Below are 22,549 nucleotides of genomic sequence, written 5' to 3' on the forward strand. Positions count from 1 at the left end.
ACTTAGAGTCTTTTATAACCTGAACCTTTCAAAGTATGAACCTCATAAAGTGAAGAAAAACTAGGAAAGAGAGAGAGAAAAAAAAAAAAACTATTTGTATACTAGCAAATACTGAGTAAGAAAGCAGCCCATCTTAATAAAATCAAAGAAATTTCATGTTTCAATTGTATTAGTAACAAAAGCCAGAAAAACAAAAACCAAACTTTTTTTTTTCTGATACCAGCAAATAATCTAAGAACTTTATTTACTGTTGGAAACGTTAACTCACCATGAATTCTTTCACAACAAACATAGAAAAAAGTATATGTGCACTTACCTTAGGAATAGGATTCAGCAGAACTACACCCGATTTCTTAGTGATGACCTGTTTCGTTGTATAGTGATGATCTATAAGCTGAGGAATGTTTGAAAACCCAGTGCCCTCAAATCGATACATGTTCTGGAGAGAAAACAATAAGGTAGAATAAATATGAAGACATTGCTTTAGAAAGGCTATGTTCATTGATAAATTCCATTCTTAAAAAATTATAATTATACCACAACATGAATATACATAACACTATGGAACTATACATTTAAAAATAGTTAGATGATAAAAATATAAATAAACAAAACTGACGTTTTAAAATTCTACCTTGTGCCAGATAAATTAATTTTCACAATGTTTAAATCTAAATCAAATTGTTGAAAAATTAAAAAATCTAACGAACAGACCTGAAACCCATTTTGCTAAAATGCTAACCACAGAAAAGAAAGCATGGGATATACCTCAGTTAACAGACAAGATACATGTTTACACATGTCTACATATGTGTTCCATTTGATAAAACTTTCAATATCAAAAATAATGTCAAAAGTATAAGGAAGGATATCCAATCTGATGGTAAATATTTTAATACATCTGATCATTTATTTTCTATTTGTTGATACAGCATTAGTTTGCTTTCTTTAGTGGAGTCCTCATTTATTATTCATTACCAAAAACCCTCATTCATACATCTTTGATGAAGAAGTAAGGTGCACCAGTGACAAAACTGCAGATATCAACATGCTCAAATCTTAATACTTTTTAATTGCATATCACCAGGTAAGCTGCCATTTTCCCAAACTCCTCCAAGACCTCTTTTCTCTTGTTTTCATATTTCAGATTGGCCTGTGGGTAGGTTGTCATATGGATAAATTGATAGCAATAAACCTGGCAAATCAAAAATATCCTATTGGCCATATTTTTTAATGCAAGAAGCATTGCGATGCAATGTAACAAGAGCTTCCAACTTATAGTTCTCATAACCAGGAGATATATACAGATACAGATATGGGAGTACCCCCATTTTAAGAAAACACTGTGAAGAAATAAGAATGCTTAAAACTGTCTAAATTCCGACATTATTTGCATTACTGGAAGATTACTTTCCCATTTTAAAGTTTAAAAACTGAAAGCTCTTTTTCCACACTATAAAATAAAAAAGATTCAATGTATCAAAATTTAATTTACATAAAACTTTTTAAATGAATATGTCTGTTTCATCGAGTGATGAACAAACTCTCATTAGTATTCTTTAACTATGGAGTATAAGTCAACTCAAGGAAGCTAGTGTTTCAGTCAGTTCAAAGCAGTTGTTAATACATTGCCTAAAGAACTTTTGTACGTAGTAGGTAGATATCCTATGATATATTAGCACTGATGCTTAAGAACATTTCACACTGAAGGTACTAATATATTTCTATTTCTAATAATATATGTTCTAAGTGTGTAAAACACCGAGCAAGATCTCTCAGTTTCTCAGCTTGTTCATTGGTGAAACACAGATAATAGTTGTATCTCCTCACAGAGTAACAGTATGGGTTGAATAAGTATTAACATGCAAATCACTTTACCCAGTATATGGTACGTGTACTGGCACACACTCAATTATCAAATCACCAGACAAATAATAAATGTTAATGGACATTTAGATTGATTCCTATCTTCGCCACTGTGAATAGTACTACAATAAGCATAGGAGTACAGGTATCCCTTTGGTATGCTGACTTACTTTCCTTTGGATAAATACCCAGTACGGGGATTGCTGGATCATATGGCAGTTCTATTTTAGCTTTTTGAGAAATCTCCATACTGATTTCCATAAGAATTTACTAATTTAACATTCCCACCAACAGTGTATAAGAGTTCCCCTTTCTCCACATCCTTGCCTGTACTTACTATTTTTTGCCTTTTTAATAGTAGCCATTCTAACTGGGATAAAATGATAACTTATTGTGGTTTTAATCTGTAATTCTCTGATGATTAGTGACACCGAGCATTTTTCATAATACCTATTGGCCATTTGCACAGCTTTTTTGAGAAATGTCTATTAGTATTTTGTATTAAATGTTGTATTCGACATCTTGAGTGCACATTTCTACACTGCCTTATTGTTTTATTTAATTTCACAACCTGCAAAGTATGTATTCACTGATTTGATTCTCACAAAAACACTTTAAGAAATCAACCCCCTTTATTTCCTAGACCACAGAACAAGTAAGGACAGAGCTGGGACTGAAAGCCAAGTGTTCTGTCTCCAAATTCAGTGGTTTTTTCTATTGATCTACTATTTAATATTTTCCTTCTTCTAAAATATTGTATTACTTTATATCCTCCTCTCTTAGAACACTTGTTGCCTCATTAATTTACAGCTTCTATAATATAAACTCCTTCATTAGAATACAATAGGTACTCATTATATATGTTAATGAATTCCCCCATTTATTGACCCCTTCAAGGTAACAGGTATATGAGGAAATAAATAGAATAATTTTAGCTCATGGAGGATTTACCTACAGAATAAAAAAGAATTAAAGCTGTCAATATCATCTTAAACTGTTTGCAACTGCTTGAGGAGCTCAACATTATATAGCAAAAACTCACTAGAATAAAATTAGGCCACAGAAAATCTGAGGCATTTACTCAAAAATAAATGTTCTCATCTTTAACAGAGATATTTGAAAAATTTCAGTGACAGAAGGAAACCAGATAAAACCATGAAGTGAGAACTTCTAACATCTTATTTTTAGCATATACTGTTCATTTTAGCCACTTAAAACAAAATGCAAATATTAAAAACAAGCAATAATTTGCAAATCGACCCTTTCCTTTTTGTTTCTAAGAATGCTGATTTAAATTATTCCAGTTAAATTTTAAACTGGAAGTGATAAAAAAGATAAATATTTCAGTCTAATATAATGTATATTTCAAAAATAGTTACATTTAGAGCCTGGAAAATAAAATGAAACATTCATATAAGTTGTGATTAACAAATTTATATTTTACCTACAATCTTTCCTTTTACAATTCTCATACCATGTAATAAATATTGTCAACAGGGTCACAAATTGTAATAGGGTATGAATATCTACATTCATAACCTAAAGGCATATATATACAAATTACAAAAAGAATTTGCCAAGGAAATAAAAAATGGCACACTATTAGAAACTGCATAGTTTCCAAAACAGTAGGTTAGTTACATGAATGTGGGGAAAAAATGATTATCAAGTTGAGGTCTGAATACTATGCAAAATTAACAAATAATGATATTTGTGATAGTGGAAATAATTTAATGGACATATTCCTTTTAACCCATTAGATGGTATCTACTTTCATTTAGCTATAATTACTAGATGTAAATGTACTAAATGTCACTGAATCCTACACTTTAAAATGATTAATTGTATGTTATGTGAATGTCAGCCCAAAAAGAAATACAGAGATATATTATATATATATATATATATATATATACACACATATATATATACACACATATATATGCACACACATATATATATCTTAGTAAGAGGTGCATGTGCATGTGTGTGCGCACATGTGTGTGTTTGTGTGTGTGTACATATACTTGTTACTAAGTTATCTAAGCCCTCAGCTTCATCTAATGATCATGGTTCAATTTTTAAGGCAATTAGTGTCACACAAGTCTCTAGACATAAACTGAAGTCCTTCAGATAGCAATCTTGAAAATGCATGCCATTTGAAATGATGGGAATGGAAAACAAAGAGAGGCATCAATTCCTTCATATGCCAAAAACATTGAAATACCTTAGTGGGTAAAGTTAAATTCTGAAATTACACTTCATCTGTTTAAGGCTCAATAAAGAAATGTAACAAACATAGAAAATAGTTTAGCAATACTTAAATTTCAAAAAATAAATTAGCTTTAGAATAATCAATGTTAATAGATTTTTAATTCTTCATTAATTTCTATTTATTATTAATGCCAATAAACAGCTTATATATAAAAGAAGAAAAACTACATATACTCACTTATTTCAAAATGACTCTACAATGCAGAAACAAAAGTATGAGTTGTAAAAATTGACAAATTCAATAAAAATCAGATATCTATATTTTGAAAATAATATTTACTTCCTATCATATAAAGATACAGTCAAATTCCAATTAAATATGAAATGAATGAGTAAGACTTCTAAAGGAAAATTTGAAAGGATGTCTTTACGTAATAGCATACAAAAAGTACAAACCAAAAGGGAGGGTTGATAACTTGGACCACACTAATTATAAGAAAGGGAATAAAATGGTAATTAAGAATAAAAAGAAAAGAAGAGAAAAAAAAAAACCTTAATCTTTAATGGCTCAAAAAACCAATTCAATAATCATCCCATTCATTAAGAAATTTCATTATCACTATTGGGTAAAAAATTTCTTAAAATTATTTCATGGCACCATTCTGAAAGCAATTCAAAGCTCCAATCTCAAAAGTACAAGTTTCATAAACTTAAGTTTTTCCTGGAAAAAAAAATTTATGATAATCACATTAAGTTTTAATTTGAAATATCTTTAATGTTCAAATTTAACAACATATTTTAAATAGCTATACATTTTGGTTTTATAAACACTATTTTAATCTAAAATATTACTAAATACATGTTTCTTTAAAAGTATTTAAATCTTAGTAAATTTTGAAGTACTGTATTTAAGAAATTCAGAAACAAATAAGTGCTAAATTTCATGTTTTGCAGGCATTAATTACAAACCATTCATTATTTTAATATAATTTTTAAATGAACTACATCAAAATATACATATGAACTAAACTGGAAACGTACATCAACATATTGTATGATAAAATGTCTCCTCTGTCCATCAGAATATACAGAAAGGACATATTCACCAGGTTTCCCATGACTCTCTCGCACCAAGAAGTCTCCTTGTTGTTTTAACAGTTCTTGAGCTTCTATTCTGGGAATTGCACCATGGTACCAGTCCTGTTCTGCCAGAGGCTTCTCACTGATGCAGATCATATCAGAAAACTTAAACAAATATTAAAAAAAAAAAAAAACTAAATTAGAGAAAATACTATTTTCTAATAAAATTCATAGCAAATATAAAGGCTTCTTACAAATGTTCCTCCCTTTAATTGACCATTAAAACTTATACGATGAACCTAAAACGTTCATAATTGCTAAAGAAAATATCTTTTGAAGTACTGGTGCTTAAGTTTACCACAAATACATATGCTTCAATACTTTATCTATCATGCAAAGGTAGATACAATATTAGCATTTAGAGTTAGCATGAACAATTTTATTCACCATGTCCTAAAATAAATCTATATATTAAATTTTATCAACCAGAGACGTTATGAAGAAACAGGGGGAAGTAACAGAGAAGTGTATCACAAAACAACTTAATTTTTATGTAAATGAAAAGCTGAGTTCTTTCTTTTTTATATCATTAACTGTTGATCACAGAGGTCGTGAGCAGTGTCACATGTTCCAGGAACACTGTCTCAGGTTTTATTTGATGCTGCCTTGCTTCTGTGCCTTCCTGTCCTTATCTTCACACACCTGACTTACCTCTGCCACATAGCTGGTCCTGCTTCTACACAGCAATGATAGATAAAGCCCTGGGAGAGACAGCATCACTGAAAACCACCAACATACAATTACAAACACATAGCAAAAATAAGGAAAGGAAGAGTTATAAACCATAAGCATGGCAGGGAAAGCAAATTATCTGTTATTTTAAGAGGCCAAATGCTAACACCAAGGCAGAGATAATTAAGAGATGACTGTATTTCTTTGAAATCTGCTGAGAGTAGATTAAATCACACATTTTCTGATTACAATTAAAAATGTTATTGTTGTTGTTGTTTTTATGGCACATAGGAACTAAACTGTCCCAGATAGAGAGTACTCTGTGGATAAGGTGTAATAATTTGCACTAACTTTTAAGGTTCTCAAAATACAATATGGACAATGCCTCATGAGAAAGTAATTTATAAATTGGAAAAATCAGAATTAATAAATAAAATAAAATATTAATAAATAATAAAAAGCAAATATTCATATATGAAGTTTTACAGGCTGATATAAATTCTATGTAGGGTCAAAGTATAGTAATTTTGTAGCAAGTAAAAAATAGTTTTGAACATAGCCTTCATTGTTTTGTACTACTGAAGAGGCTCAAAACTTGCTGCTCAAAGTTCTATTTCATATTATCTAAAACCCATTCTGTCAGTTAAAAGAACAAAACAAAACAAAACAAAACAAAAAAAACTTGAAAAGTCCCAAACAGACCTCAAAGAAGAGTCTACATTCTGATTCTTACTCCTTCCACTTGTATTAAATAACATTTCTGAATTTTTAAAATATATTTAGGTTGTGACTATACATGGAAATTTTGGTAAACTCTTTTGATTTCTCTGCAAACTATGATAAATATTATTACATCATATTTATAAGATGAGAGTTTATTTCAAAAAATGTTATAATGTATTCCCAAATATTGTTTTAAAGAACAAACTATCTAAAGACCTACCCACAACTATATGAAGTAAAAGAATATTGCTTTTAAAAACAAACACATAATCTACACGAAATTAATGTTTCTATGTATACTAATACTAATAATTTACAATTATTAAAGAAGTTATTAAAAAATCAAATGTTTTGTCTTTAGAATCAAAAATTTTATTTTAAAATTTTATCACAGGGCATCTAATTATAGTAAATTCTGAAATTTTTATTATAATAGAAATATTTCTGTCTCAGCAATAGCAAAAGTGCTTATTTAATCAAAAGCTATTATTGAATATAAGAAATTCTATGCAACATCTTTGCAAAGGACTTATTTTTATCATTGTCTCTCAAAAAGGTCTACATAACAGGAAAGTATCCCAAACAAGGATGCTACATATTGATTTCTTGTCCTAGCCGACCTATCCTTCCAAATTTTGCATTTATTTCCAACTGAGAGAATGCAGAGTTTGATGAACTAATTACGGTTTTGGTATATGAAGTACAAAAGCTCAGCCAGTACTTTACGAAATTCATTTAAGCATATGATGAAGAATATGTTTGGGGGGAAAAGCCATACATGTTTGGGAGAAAGTATCTGAGTGTTGCTATGTTTTCAAAAAACTGAATAGTAAGGAACTTATATTGCTATCTCATAAAGATCACACTTCAATTCTATAGGCTTCTTAGTTTCTTTGGGATAGGAAAGGAAGCTCAAAAATCTGTTATTCCTCATCCCCTATACGACAGTGTTATGAAATGTAAGCTGAACTTACTGTGAGTGTATGTGTGTATATACATGTGTATACACACATACACAGGGAAAAGTCACACATATTCCTTGTCTGGGTATATCAGGTCTTTCAAAGGCTTGTCTGGAAGCACTGGAAGGAATATTTTTATCAATATGATTTCAATGAAATTCCAATACAATTTTACAAGCTTGATAATAATATACATAGGATGTATCAACAACAAAATGCAATATCCCAGGAGCCCATCATAAGGACATCACAGATGAAAGGAAGCTTTTTACCTCAAATATTCCCATCTTTCTCAGCCTCAGGAGACAGGTTTTTCTTCTTTGGTAAATTATCTGAGATTTTTTGCCAAAGATATGGGGGTGGAAGGGAAACCTCCTTTTTAAAAGTTACAATCAATCCAGTACATTTAATAAGCTGTATTTAGTAAGTTCTGATTGATTGAGCTAGCTGTTTAGCCAGTTATTTTCCCTAGATCTTGTTCCTACAGAATAGTTCAGCAAAAACATACTGGAATTAGTGAAATTAAAGAGATTATTTTAAATGAAAAGTCAATAAGGAGGCAGCACTAGAAAATATTTTTGGGGGGGTGGGAGAAAAAGAGATTACTTTTTCTCCTTACCTAGTCCAGGCTAATTCTCAAGTATGTAATGAAGATTTATATACCTTTACTCAATCATTTGAGTAACAAGGTAAGCTTCTTTTTAGAAAGCAAAACAAAAAGTGTTTTTTTTTTTAAGTCTGGTCTGGATTCTATTAAAATTAATTACCCAATAAACCATGTTGAAAAAAGCAAAACAATAATAAAACAGCATCGGAAATATACAAGTAAACCCCTTACTGAGCTTGAATAATCTAAATAAAACTTCAACGTTAACATTTTTAAATTCTAAATTTTTAACTACCATAAAAATGACATTTGTCTTTTCTATTTTTATGTAAATTTAGTTATTAACATTAATTTAATAGTCTAACAAGTTATTCCAAATCTAGTTTAGTGATATACTGGAGTGACTATGAGTAATTCACAAGATCTTAAATATTTCTCAAAAATTCTGTAAGACTCAGCCAGTAGCATGGCCAAGCGGTCTAAAGCACTGGATTAAGACTTGGCTGGGCACAGTGGCTCTTGCCTGTAACAGCACTTTGGGAGGTCAAGGTGGAAAGACTGCTTAAGTCAGGAGTTCAAGACCAGCCTGGGCAATATAGTGAGACCCCATCTCTATAAATTTTTATTTATTTATTTTTGAGATGCAATCTTGCCCTCCTCTCACCCAGGCTAGAATGCAATGGCGCAATCTCTGCTCACCGCAACCTCCATCTCCTAGGTTCAAGTGATTCTCCTGCCTCAATCTCCCAAGTAGCTGGGATTACAGGCGCGTGCCACCACACCCAGTTAATTTTTTTGTACTTGCAGTACAGATGGGTTTCACCATGTTAGCCAAGCTGGTCTCGAACTCCTCACCTCATGATCTGCCTGCCTCAGCCTCCCCAAGTCCTTAGATTACAGGGGTGAGCCACTGCATCCGGCCCTAAAAATTTATTATTTTTTAATTCCATAAGACCCCTTTCATTTTAAAGCTATATATTACTTAGAAATTTTGGGAGGACATGAAAAATCAAATGTTTACAAAAGATGGGAAACACTGATCAACTCAATGTGGCTGATGTTAGTAAAACTTATTTTCAGTGAAAGGGGAAGTATAATCATAGGTAGGAAAGTGTATTTTATGCCCTTCTAGTTTGATAAGTAAACATAATTTTTTAATTTGTACAGATATACTAAATGTTTAATATAAAATGAAAATAAAAAATAATGTTCTTTCTTCCAGTTTTTTAAAAATTTCTAAATAGTTATAGTTTGAATCTACTGAATTAACTTTAAAATAATGAAAAATAAGACATTCTGGGTATTTATACCTCAGGATCATTTGTGTGCAGGTTAGACAAACAGGAATTAGCCTGTTTGTCTGAAGTATTCTGTAAATAAGTTAAAACAGTGGTTCTGTCTTTGGCACTAAATGACTAGCTATAATTCTACAAATTCTTATTTTTTAGCAATAAAGCTGAATTGGTAATTTTTTCATGTACTGACAGCATTAATCAAAAAAATACTTTACATAGTATTTGCATTCTATAACAAAACTAGCCATAAAACTCTTATTCATAAATTTAACAATTTTTGGTACTACAGTATTTGAGAATTTAAATTTGTTTGGTTTTCAGGTAACAATAAAACTGTTCTCTAGCATAGTAACTATACAGAATCACATGCCAATCAGAGATAAGCATTAGTATACAATTCTTCCTAAAACTTATACTAAACAAACAAAAACAAACAACTCAGCCAAACTCAATTATCAGGTTACTTCCACAGCTTCCCATTTCCTGGATTGTCCTTTTGTACCCCTTCCTGGGTCTTTGATAAGAGACACTATCTTTAGCAAAATTTTCTTTTACCTTCCTTTCTTTCTAACAGTTCTGCTTCCTTCAGTACCTTCTGGTTTCCTCCAACTTCTTTATTGCCGGCTTCTTTAGTTCCCTTTCTCATCCTTTATTGGTAATGACATGCTTTTCTCTCTTTATTATTTCTACCCAGTTACTTCTCCTATTGTGCCTGTGACTCTCACTAATCCTCTTTCATCCCTTTACCACATTTTGCTATAGTTTTATTTTTTCAGTATCAAATATTCTTTCCTTAAGCTAATATATTTTACATGTAAAATGTGTCACAATATCAATAAGAACACATTTTCATCAATTAACTATATTCAATGCTAATATCTTATCACACATTTAAACTAATATTACCATATCATTACACTGTGTAAATATGCAACCATATATCAGTAAATTTAAACATTTATCATCAAGTTGGGATTGCCTATGTAAACTATACTATCAGTCTGACACCTGATCTCTGTCACCTGTTTTAAGCATCTCAACAAACATATAAACAATAAATTTGCTCCTTTAAAGTACAAATTATACAATATCAATCTCAATAAGTCCTTTTAGAAAATTACATGTGATACTGCAAATGATTCAAAACTTGCAATTAATAGAATAATAATTTTCCTCAACATGACAGAATTCAGTGTATAAGAGTAATATAATACAAAAAAACTTTATTTTTCCTTGTTAATCACTCTTTTACATCTTAATGAACAGGGAGGGAGGTAAATTAAGACTTTATGAATAACAGAAGACAGCGCAGATTTAAAATGTATACTATTTAACCTGAACTTAACAACATGCCTTTATTAATAGAGTACAAGGCCACTTTTCTAGACTCAAAGGAGAACACTAAAAAATGCAAGCAGTTTATGTTATACACAAAAATAGTTACATTCCCCTAAGCCACTGGTGGAAGCCAAGCATCATAACACTGTATTATAGCTGATGTACAGCTTAACATAACTGAATGACATTTCTAAAAAGCAATCAAGCAAGCAAGCAAATCTTACAATATTACTCTATATAAAAGGAAGCACATTTTCATTTACCAATATTTTGATTTTCTAAATGGTAGTACAAAGTAATTCTAAAATTAAAATAACATCTATGCCAACACAGTGTATATGAATTTTAAAGAGACTGCTGTTGAATAATTTAATAATTCTTCTGATATCTATATAAATAACAAATCATTTGGACCAAAATGTGTTTTATTTTTGTTTTAAAGAATTTTTTTCAAAGAGTGCTACTATCAGAGGCGCATTGTTCACTAGATATATCAGTGATACAACTAGTATTCGTGACTGGCTGTAAGATGCAACAAGTGATTTGCTCAGCCACTCCTTATACAAATTCTACAGTAGATAGATGGCCCTAGAGAAAGGACAATATTCTTGACATGACTGGAACAGATCTCATTAAATATAATATGATTTAAATGACTTTCAATTAAAATGGACCCTCATGATTGCAGCAAGCTTTAACACCTCTGGCCTTAGCTTCAGAGGCAGTCTCTGAAGGATAGTTCTCAATGCAAAATTATAATCTCCTTAAGATGGGAAGAAGCTAATGTGAATGTAGTCTCAGTTGTCTGAGATACTACTAATAGTGTTTTTAACCCCTTTAGTACACTGGAAAGGAAAGCACATACTTGTAGCTGATATAACATATTAAAATATGATTCTGATCATAACAATAAATATTAAACAACCGATGACATCAAATACAATATTCAGTTAAAAATAAATTCAACTATCAGCTAAAGCCTTAAGTTCTTTCTTCTATCAAGATTGTTGATCTAAGTGTTCCATTAGGCTGTCTTTAAAGGGAGCTCTACATTTTAATGATACTGTTAAAAACAGGCAAATCAATATGCCAATTTAAAAAAACCCATTATGATTAATTCTTATTTCATTTTACTACCTACAATACATTTGCTTTATTTTATCTAAAATTATGCTTTAATATTCTAATTTTTGTATATTTATTTGCATAAACAGTGATTCATATCTGTTGCATTTTAAAGATTTTAAGTTAAATATGCTTCCATATGCAAAAGAATGAATTTGAACTCTAAAGGAGACCAAGGAAGGAGGATCACTCGAGCTGAGGAATTCAACACCAGCCTGGGCAATATGGTGAAACATCATATCAAAATAAATAAATAAATATAAATAAATAAATAAAATAAAATAAATTTGAACCTGTACCTCACTCCATATACAAAAATTTAAAAACTATAAAACTCTAAGAAGAAAACGAAAATGAATTATCAGCATAACCTTGGATTAGACAACTTTTTTTTTTGGAGACCAAAAGCACACAGTCAAGGAAAAAATAAATTGTTCTTCATCAAAATCAAAAACCTAAGAATGCTAAAGGACATTATCAAGAAACAGGAAAAAAATCCAAACAGTGAGAAAAATATTTGTAGATTATATGTATAAGGAGCTTATTTTTAGAATATATACTCTTACAACTCAACAATAAATAAGCAATTTTAAAACATGCAAAGAATAGTAATAAACACATTTCCAAAGAACACATATAAGTGGCCAATAAGAACATGAAAAAATGCTCAACATCATTAGTCATTAGGAAAATGGAAATTAAAACTACAGTAACATACTACTTCACATCAACTAGAATGCCTATATTATGAAAAAACTGAAAATAACAAGTGTTGGCAAAAATGTGGAGAAATCAAATATTCATATATTGCTGACAGGAATGTAAAATGGTATCATTACTGTGAAAAACACTTTCGCAGTTCCTCAAAAGCTGAAATAGAGAATTACCATATACCCAGAAATTCTACTCCTGGGTTCACAATCAAGAGAACTAAAAACATATATTCATATAAATTTATGAAAATGAATGTTCATAGCAGCATTAATAGCCAAAAAGCTGAAACAACCAAATGTCCATCGGTTGATGAATAAACAATACGTGATAAATCTATACAACGTAATATTACTCAGTCATAAAAAGGAATGAAGTACTACCACACTGTTTAACAGGAATGAACCTTGGAAGAATTATAAATGAAAGAAACTACATACAAAAGGTCACATATTGTATAATTGTATTTATGTGAAATATCCAGTATAGGTAAATCCATCAGGATCAAAATTAGACTGGTAGCTGTGGGGAGTGTATACACAGGAGTACTTCTGTATTTAAGGGAAAAAAATCTCCTTCTCTAAATAAAAAGAAGACCTAATGCTTTAGAGAAATGCGTCTGTGTGTTTGTTCATGTGTATCTTAGATGGCCAAGCAGCCTGCTGTTACTAAAGATTACTAATACTCTAGCACTACTGTGATATGCCCAACCCACATTTCAATGATTAATCTATCATACAGATTTCAATTTTATAATCAAAATGTTCTTTAAAATATGAATATAAACAAATATATATATATATATATATATATATAGAGAGAGAGAGAGAGAGAGAGAGAGAGAGATAGTGTCTTGCTCTGTCGCCAGGCTGGAGTGTAGTGGCACGATCTCAGCTCATTGCAACCTCCACCTCCTGGCTTCAAGCTATTCTCCTGCCTCAGCCTCCTGAGTAGATGGAACTGCAGGCATGCACCACCATTCTCGTATTTTTAGTAGAGACTGGGTATCACCATGTTGGTCAGGCTGGTCTCGAACTCTGACCTCATGATCCACCTGCCTAAGCCTCCCAAAGTGCTGGGACTACAGGCATGAGCCACTACGCCCAGGTAAATAAATATATTTTTAAAATATAGAGTAATTCTTATTGTAAAAATGTTATGCTTCACTAGAAAAGAACTGTTTATACTATTCTCCCAATAAGACCCCAAAGTCCATAAAATGTTCCTCATAATTATTTGTATATAGTACACAAATCCTATAATTCAAGATTATTTCTGTCTTCCCTATGTTAACGATACATAGGGTTTTACTATACACATCTATAGACAGATTGATATGCACACAAAAAGATTATGCACTTATCTTTCCATCTGTAAGTACAAATTTATACATACACACACACACATGCACACGCACACACATTCATTAATATATCAGAAAGAAGCTAGACAATGACCATTTTCAGTAGCAAAGAAAGTTAATCCTACTTACTGCTGAAGAGCCCAGTGCTGATTTTGGAGACCTAATTATTCCAGCAATTGAATGACGAATAGATTCAAATTTTGATAGCCTCTCCTTTCTTTCCTGGAGGGATTAAGAAACAAGGCTTCAGCAACAGTAAACTATCCAATATGTATATACATTTATGTATTTAGGTACATATCCACAGCTTATCCATCATGTCTTCCAACTAAATAAAATATGAACTTCCTGACATTAAAGATAACCAAATACACATAAACTCTATGACATTTTACTTTACCGACCCCTCAACAAATGTCTTGATTTGGGGGAAAGAATAAGAAAAAAATAGAAATTTATATAGAGATTCATAAAGAATTCATGCAGATAAAAACAAGAAGTACAAAGGAAATTCACAGAAAACCAAGTACTAAATAACACACACAAAAAGAACACAAGGTATAAGGAAACTACCTAACATAGAATATTTCAGATAGCACTATAGTTGTGAGGGGATTTCAAATAAGAAAAAATAATCACAAAAAAAAAAACAGGAAGAAAAGTATATGGAGCACATTTTTTAAAAGTGAATTTTACTTCAGTACCTAGGAAGTTTCCCTGAGATTCACATGATGATGATGACCATCATGATGATTCTGATGACGAGGAGAAAGGCAGGTGGGAGGAGGATGAAATAAAATAAGAAGGTAATGACAGACCTACCTACCACCAATCCTACCAAATCCAGATTGCTATTTGCCAAAAACGTGTATTTCTGAATATCATATATCATAACGAAGAAAACTTGTCCTAAAATTTCAAATCTTTAGATCCATTTTACAAACATAAGTGAATGGGGTAGGTAAGAGAATGGAAAAAAAAAGAGGGAAAAAAGAAAAAATTCAAAACTAGGACATAAGAAAGACACAAACAGCAAAGCATGTGTGGTTTGTAAATTTTCCAGTGATGACCACATTTCAACTGCTAATCAGCAGCAGACAAAAGAAAAAGTGATCCTTTTGTCAAGCACACCATTTCTGTATGTCTTCCAGCAGTAGTGATGCCCAATTTTACTTACGGAAAACAACTAAAGCAGGCCACAAATAACATCTTGTTTCTTTTGTCTCCAATACCTAGGATATATCTCTGTAATACTAAATGTAGACATTCTTGGCCACATGCTTTCTCCCAAAACCCTTCAGTAACATCAAAACAAAACATTTTCTAGTGGGTAATACTAAAATTACCCAATGGATTAGAATTATCTAATGAATAGGTCCAGTTATGGGATAAATAAGACTTTAAAAATTGCTCCCTTACATTAAGTTACAAAACATAATATATTGTGTGTTAGATGGGATACAATTAGTGAAAATACCTTTCCATATGAAGTTTCTTTTTAGATAGGTAGGCCTAAAAATATATTATCAAAAATAATAATGAGACCTTAAGTTTTATATAGCAATAATCAAAATGCAAATGGGGTTAATAAAACATTCCAACCAATGCCAGCTCATTTGCTGCCCAGATTTCTACAAATAAAACATGAAACTCATTTGCCATGTAGTTCCTGTCTACATAACATCTAATATCAGCTTTAAATTACAGTCTACCTAAGAACACATCACTCTGTGCTGAGTTCATTGACAGGTTGATTTTTACATCAAAGGATCAACTGGCTACTTTTAAAAATCAAAATTAAGGCTGGGCACGGTGGCTCATACCTGTAATCCCAGCACTTTGGGAGGCCAAGGTGGACAGATCACGAGGATGAGAATTCAAGACCAGCCTGGCTACCATGGTGAAACCCCATCTCTATTAAAAATACAAAATTATCTGGGCATGATAGTGCATGCCTGTAATCCCAGCTACTCAGGGGGCTGAGGAAGGAGAATCGCTGGAACCTGGAAAGCAGAGGCTGCAATGAGCTGAGATCGTACCACTGCACTCCAGTCTGGGTGACAGAGCAAGACTCCATCTCAATCAATCAATAAATAAAAATTAAAATTAAAAAACTTCCTTTCAATTGCCATGAATACAGTGCCTAAATTTGCTTGTAGGCCTGCTGGGCTGGAGATGATATACTCATTTTACTTATCTCAAGTAATGGCAAGCTACAAAGAGCTTTTTCCAGATAAAGGAGGTGTAGGAATTAGTTCTAGCCAAAGGATGGCTCCCTCACAATGGAAGTAGTAGGGGACAGATGAAGGGGTAAAAGGAGAGGAAATGTTTTTAAATAATACCTGATATTATGAAATAATATTCTGATGAGATGCTCAGAAAAAGTGTTATAAGTACAGCTATAAGTACATGCATTGATCATTAATGGAAACCCCAGAAAAGAGTTTCATGGTACCAAGTTGGCAATCAGTACTTTCCTTAGAGCGCTTAGTCACAGTTTGCCTGAGGTACCCTTAGAATATGAACCAATGAGAAGGCTGATCATAAAAGAAACACTTTTTTTGTTGCTGTTAATAGTGAGTCTTTAAAACAAAAATCAAATATTATTTCTCACAGACTTATGTAAATAAACCCAATCTAATAACATTCTTGGACAGAACAATGAAAGTGATTATTTGGCCCTGCAGGAATAGCCAGCTACTTATTAAAATCAGGAGGCAATAAGAATCAAGAAAAAGATAATATTAATGCTCAAACTCCAGGCTCAGTGCCAAATATCTTAGGGGCATCTTATGCAAAACAGCCATAAAATTCAGAGGGATTTTGTGAGAAATAAATACAGGGAAATTATAACCCCAAAGAAGACTGTTTTCTGAAAAAAATTCTACATTATAAATCACTCCATAATGTAAATGAAATACTGTAAATATCAGTATGTCCTACATTTTTAAAAATGCATTTATAAGTTAACAAATAACTTAAGGTTTTGAAGATGCTGATTTGCTGGGCACAATGAAATATACACAGTTTCTATTCCCATCAGGTCAAAATACAGAATTTAAGTATTAAAACAGTTTCTAAATGATGTATTTCAGCAATAGGGTTTCTGACTAAAAGCAAATCATTTTAGAAGTATTCACTCCCTAGTAACTCAATTTGTCATGCTGTCTTTTCCCTTTGATGCTTGCATATTTAAGAATATTTATTAAAAGAAAGACAACCCCCTTGCTAAGTCAAGCTTATTCATTTTCTGAAATAATGAAATTAGACACCAAATGCACAAAAGAAACATCTGAATGATTAAGATCTTGTTTAAAATAACAATGCTAAGGAAACCTATAATATAACAGAATACAGTTTGGTGAGATTCAGGTTGTAAAATGTCTTAAATTATTCTTTTTGTTTTCTTAAATGAGATGTCTCTAGGGAAATAAGGCCCAAGAAGAAGGATATAATTAGCTCCTGTCCTATTCAATAGTCAGTTCATGTTCCATGGTGCTTTTCCCAAATGTGTGGCCAAAATGGATAAACATATTTTTTAAGACTACTTTCTAGAACAGTTTTAGGTTTATACCACAAGCGGGAAGAAGGAACAGATTTTCTCAGATGTTCTCTGCTCCGACACATGCACAGCATCCATTATAAACATCCCCCTCCAGTGTGGAACCTGTGTTACAACTGAGAACCTTCACATCATTATCACTCAGAGTCCATAGTTTTCATTAGGGTTTGCTTTCATTGTTGTACATTCTGTGGATTTGGACAAATGTTCAATGACATGTAGCCAACACTGTCCTAAAAATCCTCTGTGTTCTGCCTATTCATTCATCCCTCTATCAAAATACGTTTTTTTGTAAACTATCCAGTACTACAAGATGCACACCAACCAGCTTCTTGACGAACATCTCATTGATTTAACAACTCAAGAGAAGACAGACTTTGCTCAGTAAACTACCATGTAATTTGTTTTTATGAAAAATTATAACTATTACAAATTAAATTATTAATGTACCTTAACTAAGATTCTGCTTTTAGTACAATTAAATGACATAATAATACAGCAGTAAATTTATCTATTTGCCTTAAATTAATAAATTATGAGACAAGGAATATCTTGTAATAAGAGTGAAAGTATTATTTAATTAAATACCTCAAGGTCTAGCAATAGAGGTATTTTACCAGCTTCAGTCACCTTGAAATTCCCAGCTTTTCAGACATATTTTCAGACATATTTTCCATCTTCTCCACTAGATTCTTATTAACGAATGCCTCATAATTCCAAGATCTGGGCCATCTCTGAGTCCATCTGTTTTCTTGGCTGTGGGTCATATTTCTCTATTTCTCACTTTTTGGTGTGTTGTATAATCTTTGATTGCAGACCAGACAGTTTGTGTAAAAGAACAGTAGAGTCTGAATTCAAGAATATTTTCCTCCAGAAAGGGGCTTACCCACTCCTTTCTTTGTAAGGCTGCTGGAGAGCTGGAGCTGTAGTTAATTAGTTGGGTCTAGCCTTTGCTGCAGTTTTAGTTTAAATCAACTGCCATAGGCTTCAGACAAATACTTTGAGAGAGATCAGTTTTCCTTCATCTAGTAATAGAGCTGAGCCAAGATGAGATTCTAGCATCCTCCCTCTGTTTCAAAGCTGATCCACCAGCTTTAGGAAATATAGGAGATCTCTCCCAGCTTTACGGCCTCTTGGGTGGGGGATGGAAGTCTCTTTGCTCTCACCCACTACTTTATGTACCTAAGAAGACAACTTCAGCTCTAATACCCATTCCCCAGCCTAGTCTTGGTGGGCCATTGCCCTAGACTGTGAAGACCCAGCAAGTCAGCATCTTCAAAACCTTACAGAGAATCAGTTTGGAAAGGGGCTCTTATATTATTTTGTAATAGAGTGCTCAGTTCTTCCACCTGAACTCCTCCTCATCCCCACAACACACACACCTCACACATCACCTTTCCGATGTGTTGTGGATTTCATCTGAAGTATCTCTCTCAAGTTTCCTTCTATGATCTCCTGCTTCACTCAGTGAAAACACTTGAGTAAAAGCTGGTGGGTAGACAGTGCTTTGCCCTGTGGGTTAGGCTCCTCCGGATTCTAATCTGTCACATCAGCCTACACTTGATGATACAAATCTGTTAAAAACTTTTGAGAATTCATCTGCTCATACAGTTCCACCAAGGATGGAAGTAATCATGGGTCTTTTTTTCCTATAAAGGCCTGTCACTTTCTGGATGTTGGTTTATTTAGGTTTATTTCTGTCCTTAGCTCTCTGATGAGGTTTTTAAAAACTATTATTTTGTAGCTTATTTTGGTTGTTAGGTAGAAATGATGGAGACATCTTTTGTTACTTTCCATATCCAAACTGGATATAAACTTCATATGCTTTTCATTAAGGCCAGTTATTTATTTAATACTAGTCATCATTTTACTTTCCTTTATTTATAAACCAGAAAAACACAAAAACACAGTTTATGGTTATTCACTAAAAAGTCCATCAAAAAGACCACTAATTTGTCAAAAGCTACAGATTTCATTTTGACTACCATTTCCTACAACAGTCAATTACTACACAGTTAAAGGCTACATTCTTCAGAAAATAATTTAACAAGTTAAAGGCCAAATGTCTCAAAAGTATGATGTCTTATTTTGTGGGGTTTTGTTTTCCTTTATTCATGGCTTTCAGGGGATAAGAAAGATTAGTTTTATGGGTTTTGTATTTGTTGCAGAGGACCTCGAAAGGACACAATAAAGATTACTAAGTACATATCTCATTTTTGTAAATGTTTTAAGTTTCCAACTTTATCTAAAAAGTTCCTGAATGGTTTTAATGTTTAGTATTCTTGTACTGCACATGCATCAATAATCCTCTTATCTGTTCAGAGCTCCTTTTGTTACTGGAACTAGTAACTGGGAACATTTAGAGTTTCAAGGCCTCAGTCAAGATTTTATTTATTAGAATGGAATAAGAAATGTAAAGACTTAAAAGAAAATCCTAAGATTTAATAAAAATATAGAAAAATTTTAAATTTAAAATAAAGAAATATAGTGTTTATAATATTGTACCTCTATTATCAACTAATAAAATCCAACTAGGGGATGCATTTTAGAAAGAAGTCAGATTCTGAGTGCTTGTCCCACCCTCAGCCTCTCTGAGAGAAACTGTCACATTATGGGACATTGGTATGTCCTGCTTAAAAATGAAGCCAATACAATAGAAGATAGAGCTGAGAAATATGAAAACAAATTCTTGGCGACATGGTTTGAACTTCTGTGCATATCCAGCATGAGTGGATAAACTCTTTTTCGTTTTAACTAATCCAACATGGGTAACTATTATATAGAACTCATATAGCAGGCTTTCCTGGAGTATCTATTATTAATTAAAGATTTTCTTTTCTTTCTTTTTCTCTTCTTCTTAGGAATTTATAATTTTTTTTACTTTATATATATAGATATACATACATATTATTGAACTTTAGCTTCTGGTAATAAAGATTTTCAACAAGCAACTTCAAATGTCACAATGGTCACTAACAAAACAATATACTAACTTACTTTTTTAGGTTTCAGAAACATTTAATTTTAATAGGAAATCTTTTGATATTGAAATACATTAATGTAGATTAGACATCCTTCATAAACTAAACACATGTTGTGATAATTATTCTCACTTATTCCCATTAATTTAACAGTTTCAGCATATGACAAAACAATTGCTCAAGTATGGGAAAACCCTAGTTTAGACAGTTATTAATAGATCATAGTACAAAAGGTTCAGTAGTCCCATAGATTTTAGAAGTGCACAGTTAAACAAATTTAAACAGATTCATTAATGTAATATGTCTCAGAGCCTTAATATTGAATTACTACTTGCATCTTTTGGGAGAGAAAATATTCTGCAAAATACACCTCAAAAGATGCTGTCACAAAGCTTTCGATCTGTAGGGGTGGGAGGGGAAACATGTTTGTCCACTCTGTATCAGTCATGGCCTTTTCTTAGACACTATCATCACATGGAATAGCTCTAAATTAAACCTCCCCTCTTTTTGGCCACAATGTCCTATCCCATCAGTTTGCTTTCAACCAGTTCTGCTGTAACCATTTTTCAATCTCACGGGAACTCTTAAGTCTTGGAGTCTCCTCCTTTCTCCCAATCAATCATCTTCTCCTTTCTTCTCTCTTTATCTAACTTAGATACCATGCTACATCATTTTCAATGATACTGTTGCCAATACTCTAAATTCCCTTGCTATCCTGTCTCTTAGGTGCACCCATGTGGCAAAACCCAATCCTGGATGGATCCAACTGTTTGCTCTCTTTGAGCTTGTACTCAAGCAATTAAACACTGTTACGGAGTATCACATGATTACTAACTTCAAATGGGCCCTAAATATCTGGCCAACTCATTTCTTATTCTCCACTGTCATTGTCAACCATTTCAAACTTTTCTTATGTCTAAAACAACCTTTTTCCATAACTTCTAGCTTCTTTAGAAAGAATCTACAAAGGTAGGAACCTCTTCATCTTGCCTTTTCAAAGCTACAAACCCACTATTTCTCTATCTATTATTATCTCCTTCCCTTTTTTGAAACATGGAGCAGATATCTCCCATCTAAGTATTACCACTCTACTTACCTTTGGATCTCTTCGCTTCCTGACCTCGCAAGAACCTTACACCTTACAAGAACCTAACAGATCTCTGAGGTATTGTCAACCATCCCTTCTCAAATGGTTCTTTCCCATCAGCCCCATCACTGTCTCCATTTTCTCTACTCCCACTCATTCCTCACTCTGCTCTTATTTGGCTGTCACCCCATAACTACATCAAAGCAGATGTTGTTAGAAAACCAACAGACTCCATTTCACCAATCCAACATACATATTTCTCACTTCTCTAACTTGACCTCTCAACAGAATTCCACTCTATTGATCACATATGCCTACATGAAACATTTATTCCCCTAGCACACTCTCCTCCAACCTCTCAGACTATACATTCTCAGTTTCCTCAACAGGCTCACCCTCCTCTATCAGGTCATTAAATGGTAATGTGATTCTATGCTCTACTGGTTCCAGATTTCTTCTTTTCTCACTCTGTACTTTCTCACTAAGTAATCTCTTACATGTCCCAAAATCAATTAACACCTGAACCAAGTCTACTCACAAATTTAAATCTGCAACTTACACTTTTTCCATTGAGCTCCAAACTTGTATGTTGAAACATCCATGTGACTTCTAGTTAGATATCACAAAAGACAGATAAAAGTCAACATAATGCTAAATTCATAATTCCCAAACCTGGCCTTTTATCAGTTTCCCATCTCAATGAATGGTACTAATATTTCTGTTATACAAGCCAAATATCTGGAGGCCCAAACACGCACTTACAATATAATCTAAGCTACAAGAGGGCAGGGGGATTTATTAGTTTTTTAACTCAAATTATTAAAATATTAAAAAAAATTCTATATATTAATGATGAAGTTAAGCAAGGCAGGAGATATTAGACCTCATTTAAATAGTAAATAC

The 22,549-nt window shown here is 32.3% G+C and overlaps 1 protein-coding gene across 7 annotated transcripts in view; it reads right to left on the reverse strand.

Annotated features, from left to right (window-relative positions):
• Positions 1 to 22,549, reverse strand: part of FER (FER tyrosine kinase) — a 485,340-nt gene that overhangs the window by 237,175 nt on the left and 225,616 nt on the right. For 6 of the 7 annotated variants that reach the window (XM_017527225.2, XM_017527227.2, XM_037737990.1 and 3 more), the window contains 3 exons: positions 14,146 to 14,238; positions 5,122 to 5,325; positions 317 to 439 (listed from right to left, as the gene is read on the reverse strand). In XM_017527225.2, the coding sequence (XP_017382714.1) occupies positions 317 to 439; positions 5,122 to 5,325; positions 14,146 to 14,238 (420 nt within the window). The remainder of the gene's footprint in view (positions 1 to 316; positions 440 to 5,121; positions 5,326 to 14,145; positions 14,239 to 22,549) is intronic. The other variant, XR_001824818.2, reaches the window with a different exon arrangement.

This window comes from Cebus imitator, unplaced genomic scaffold, assembly GCF_001604975.1.
Source record: "Cebus imitator isolate Cc_AM_T3 unplaced genomic scaffold, Cebus_imitator-1.0 Scaffold46, whole genome shotgun sequence".
Taxonomy (NCBI): Eukaryota; Metazoa; Chordata; class Mammalia; order Primates; family Cebidae; genus Cebus; species Cebus imitator.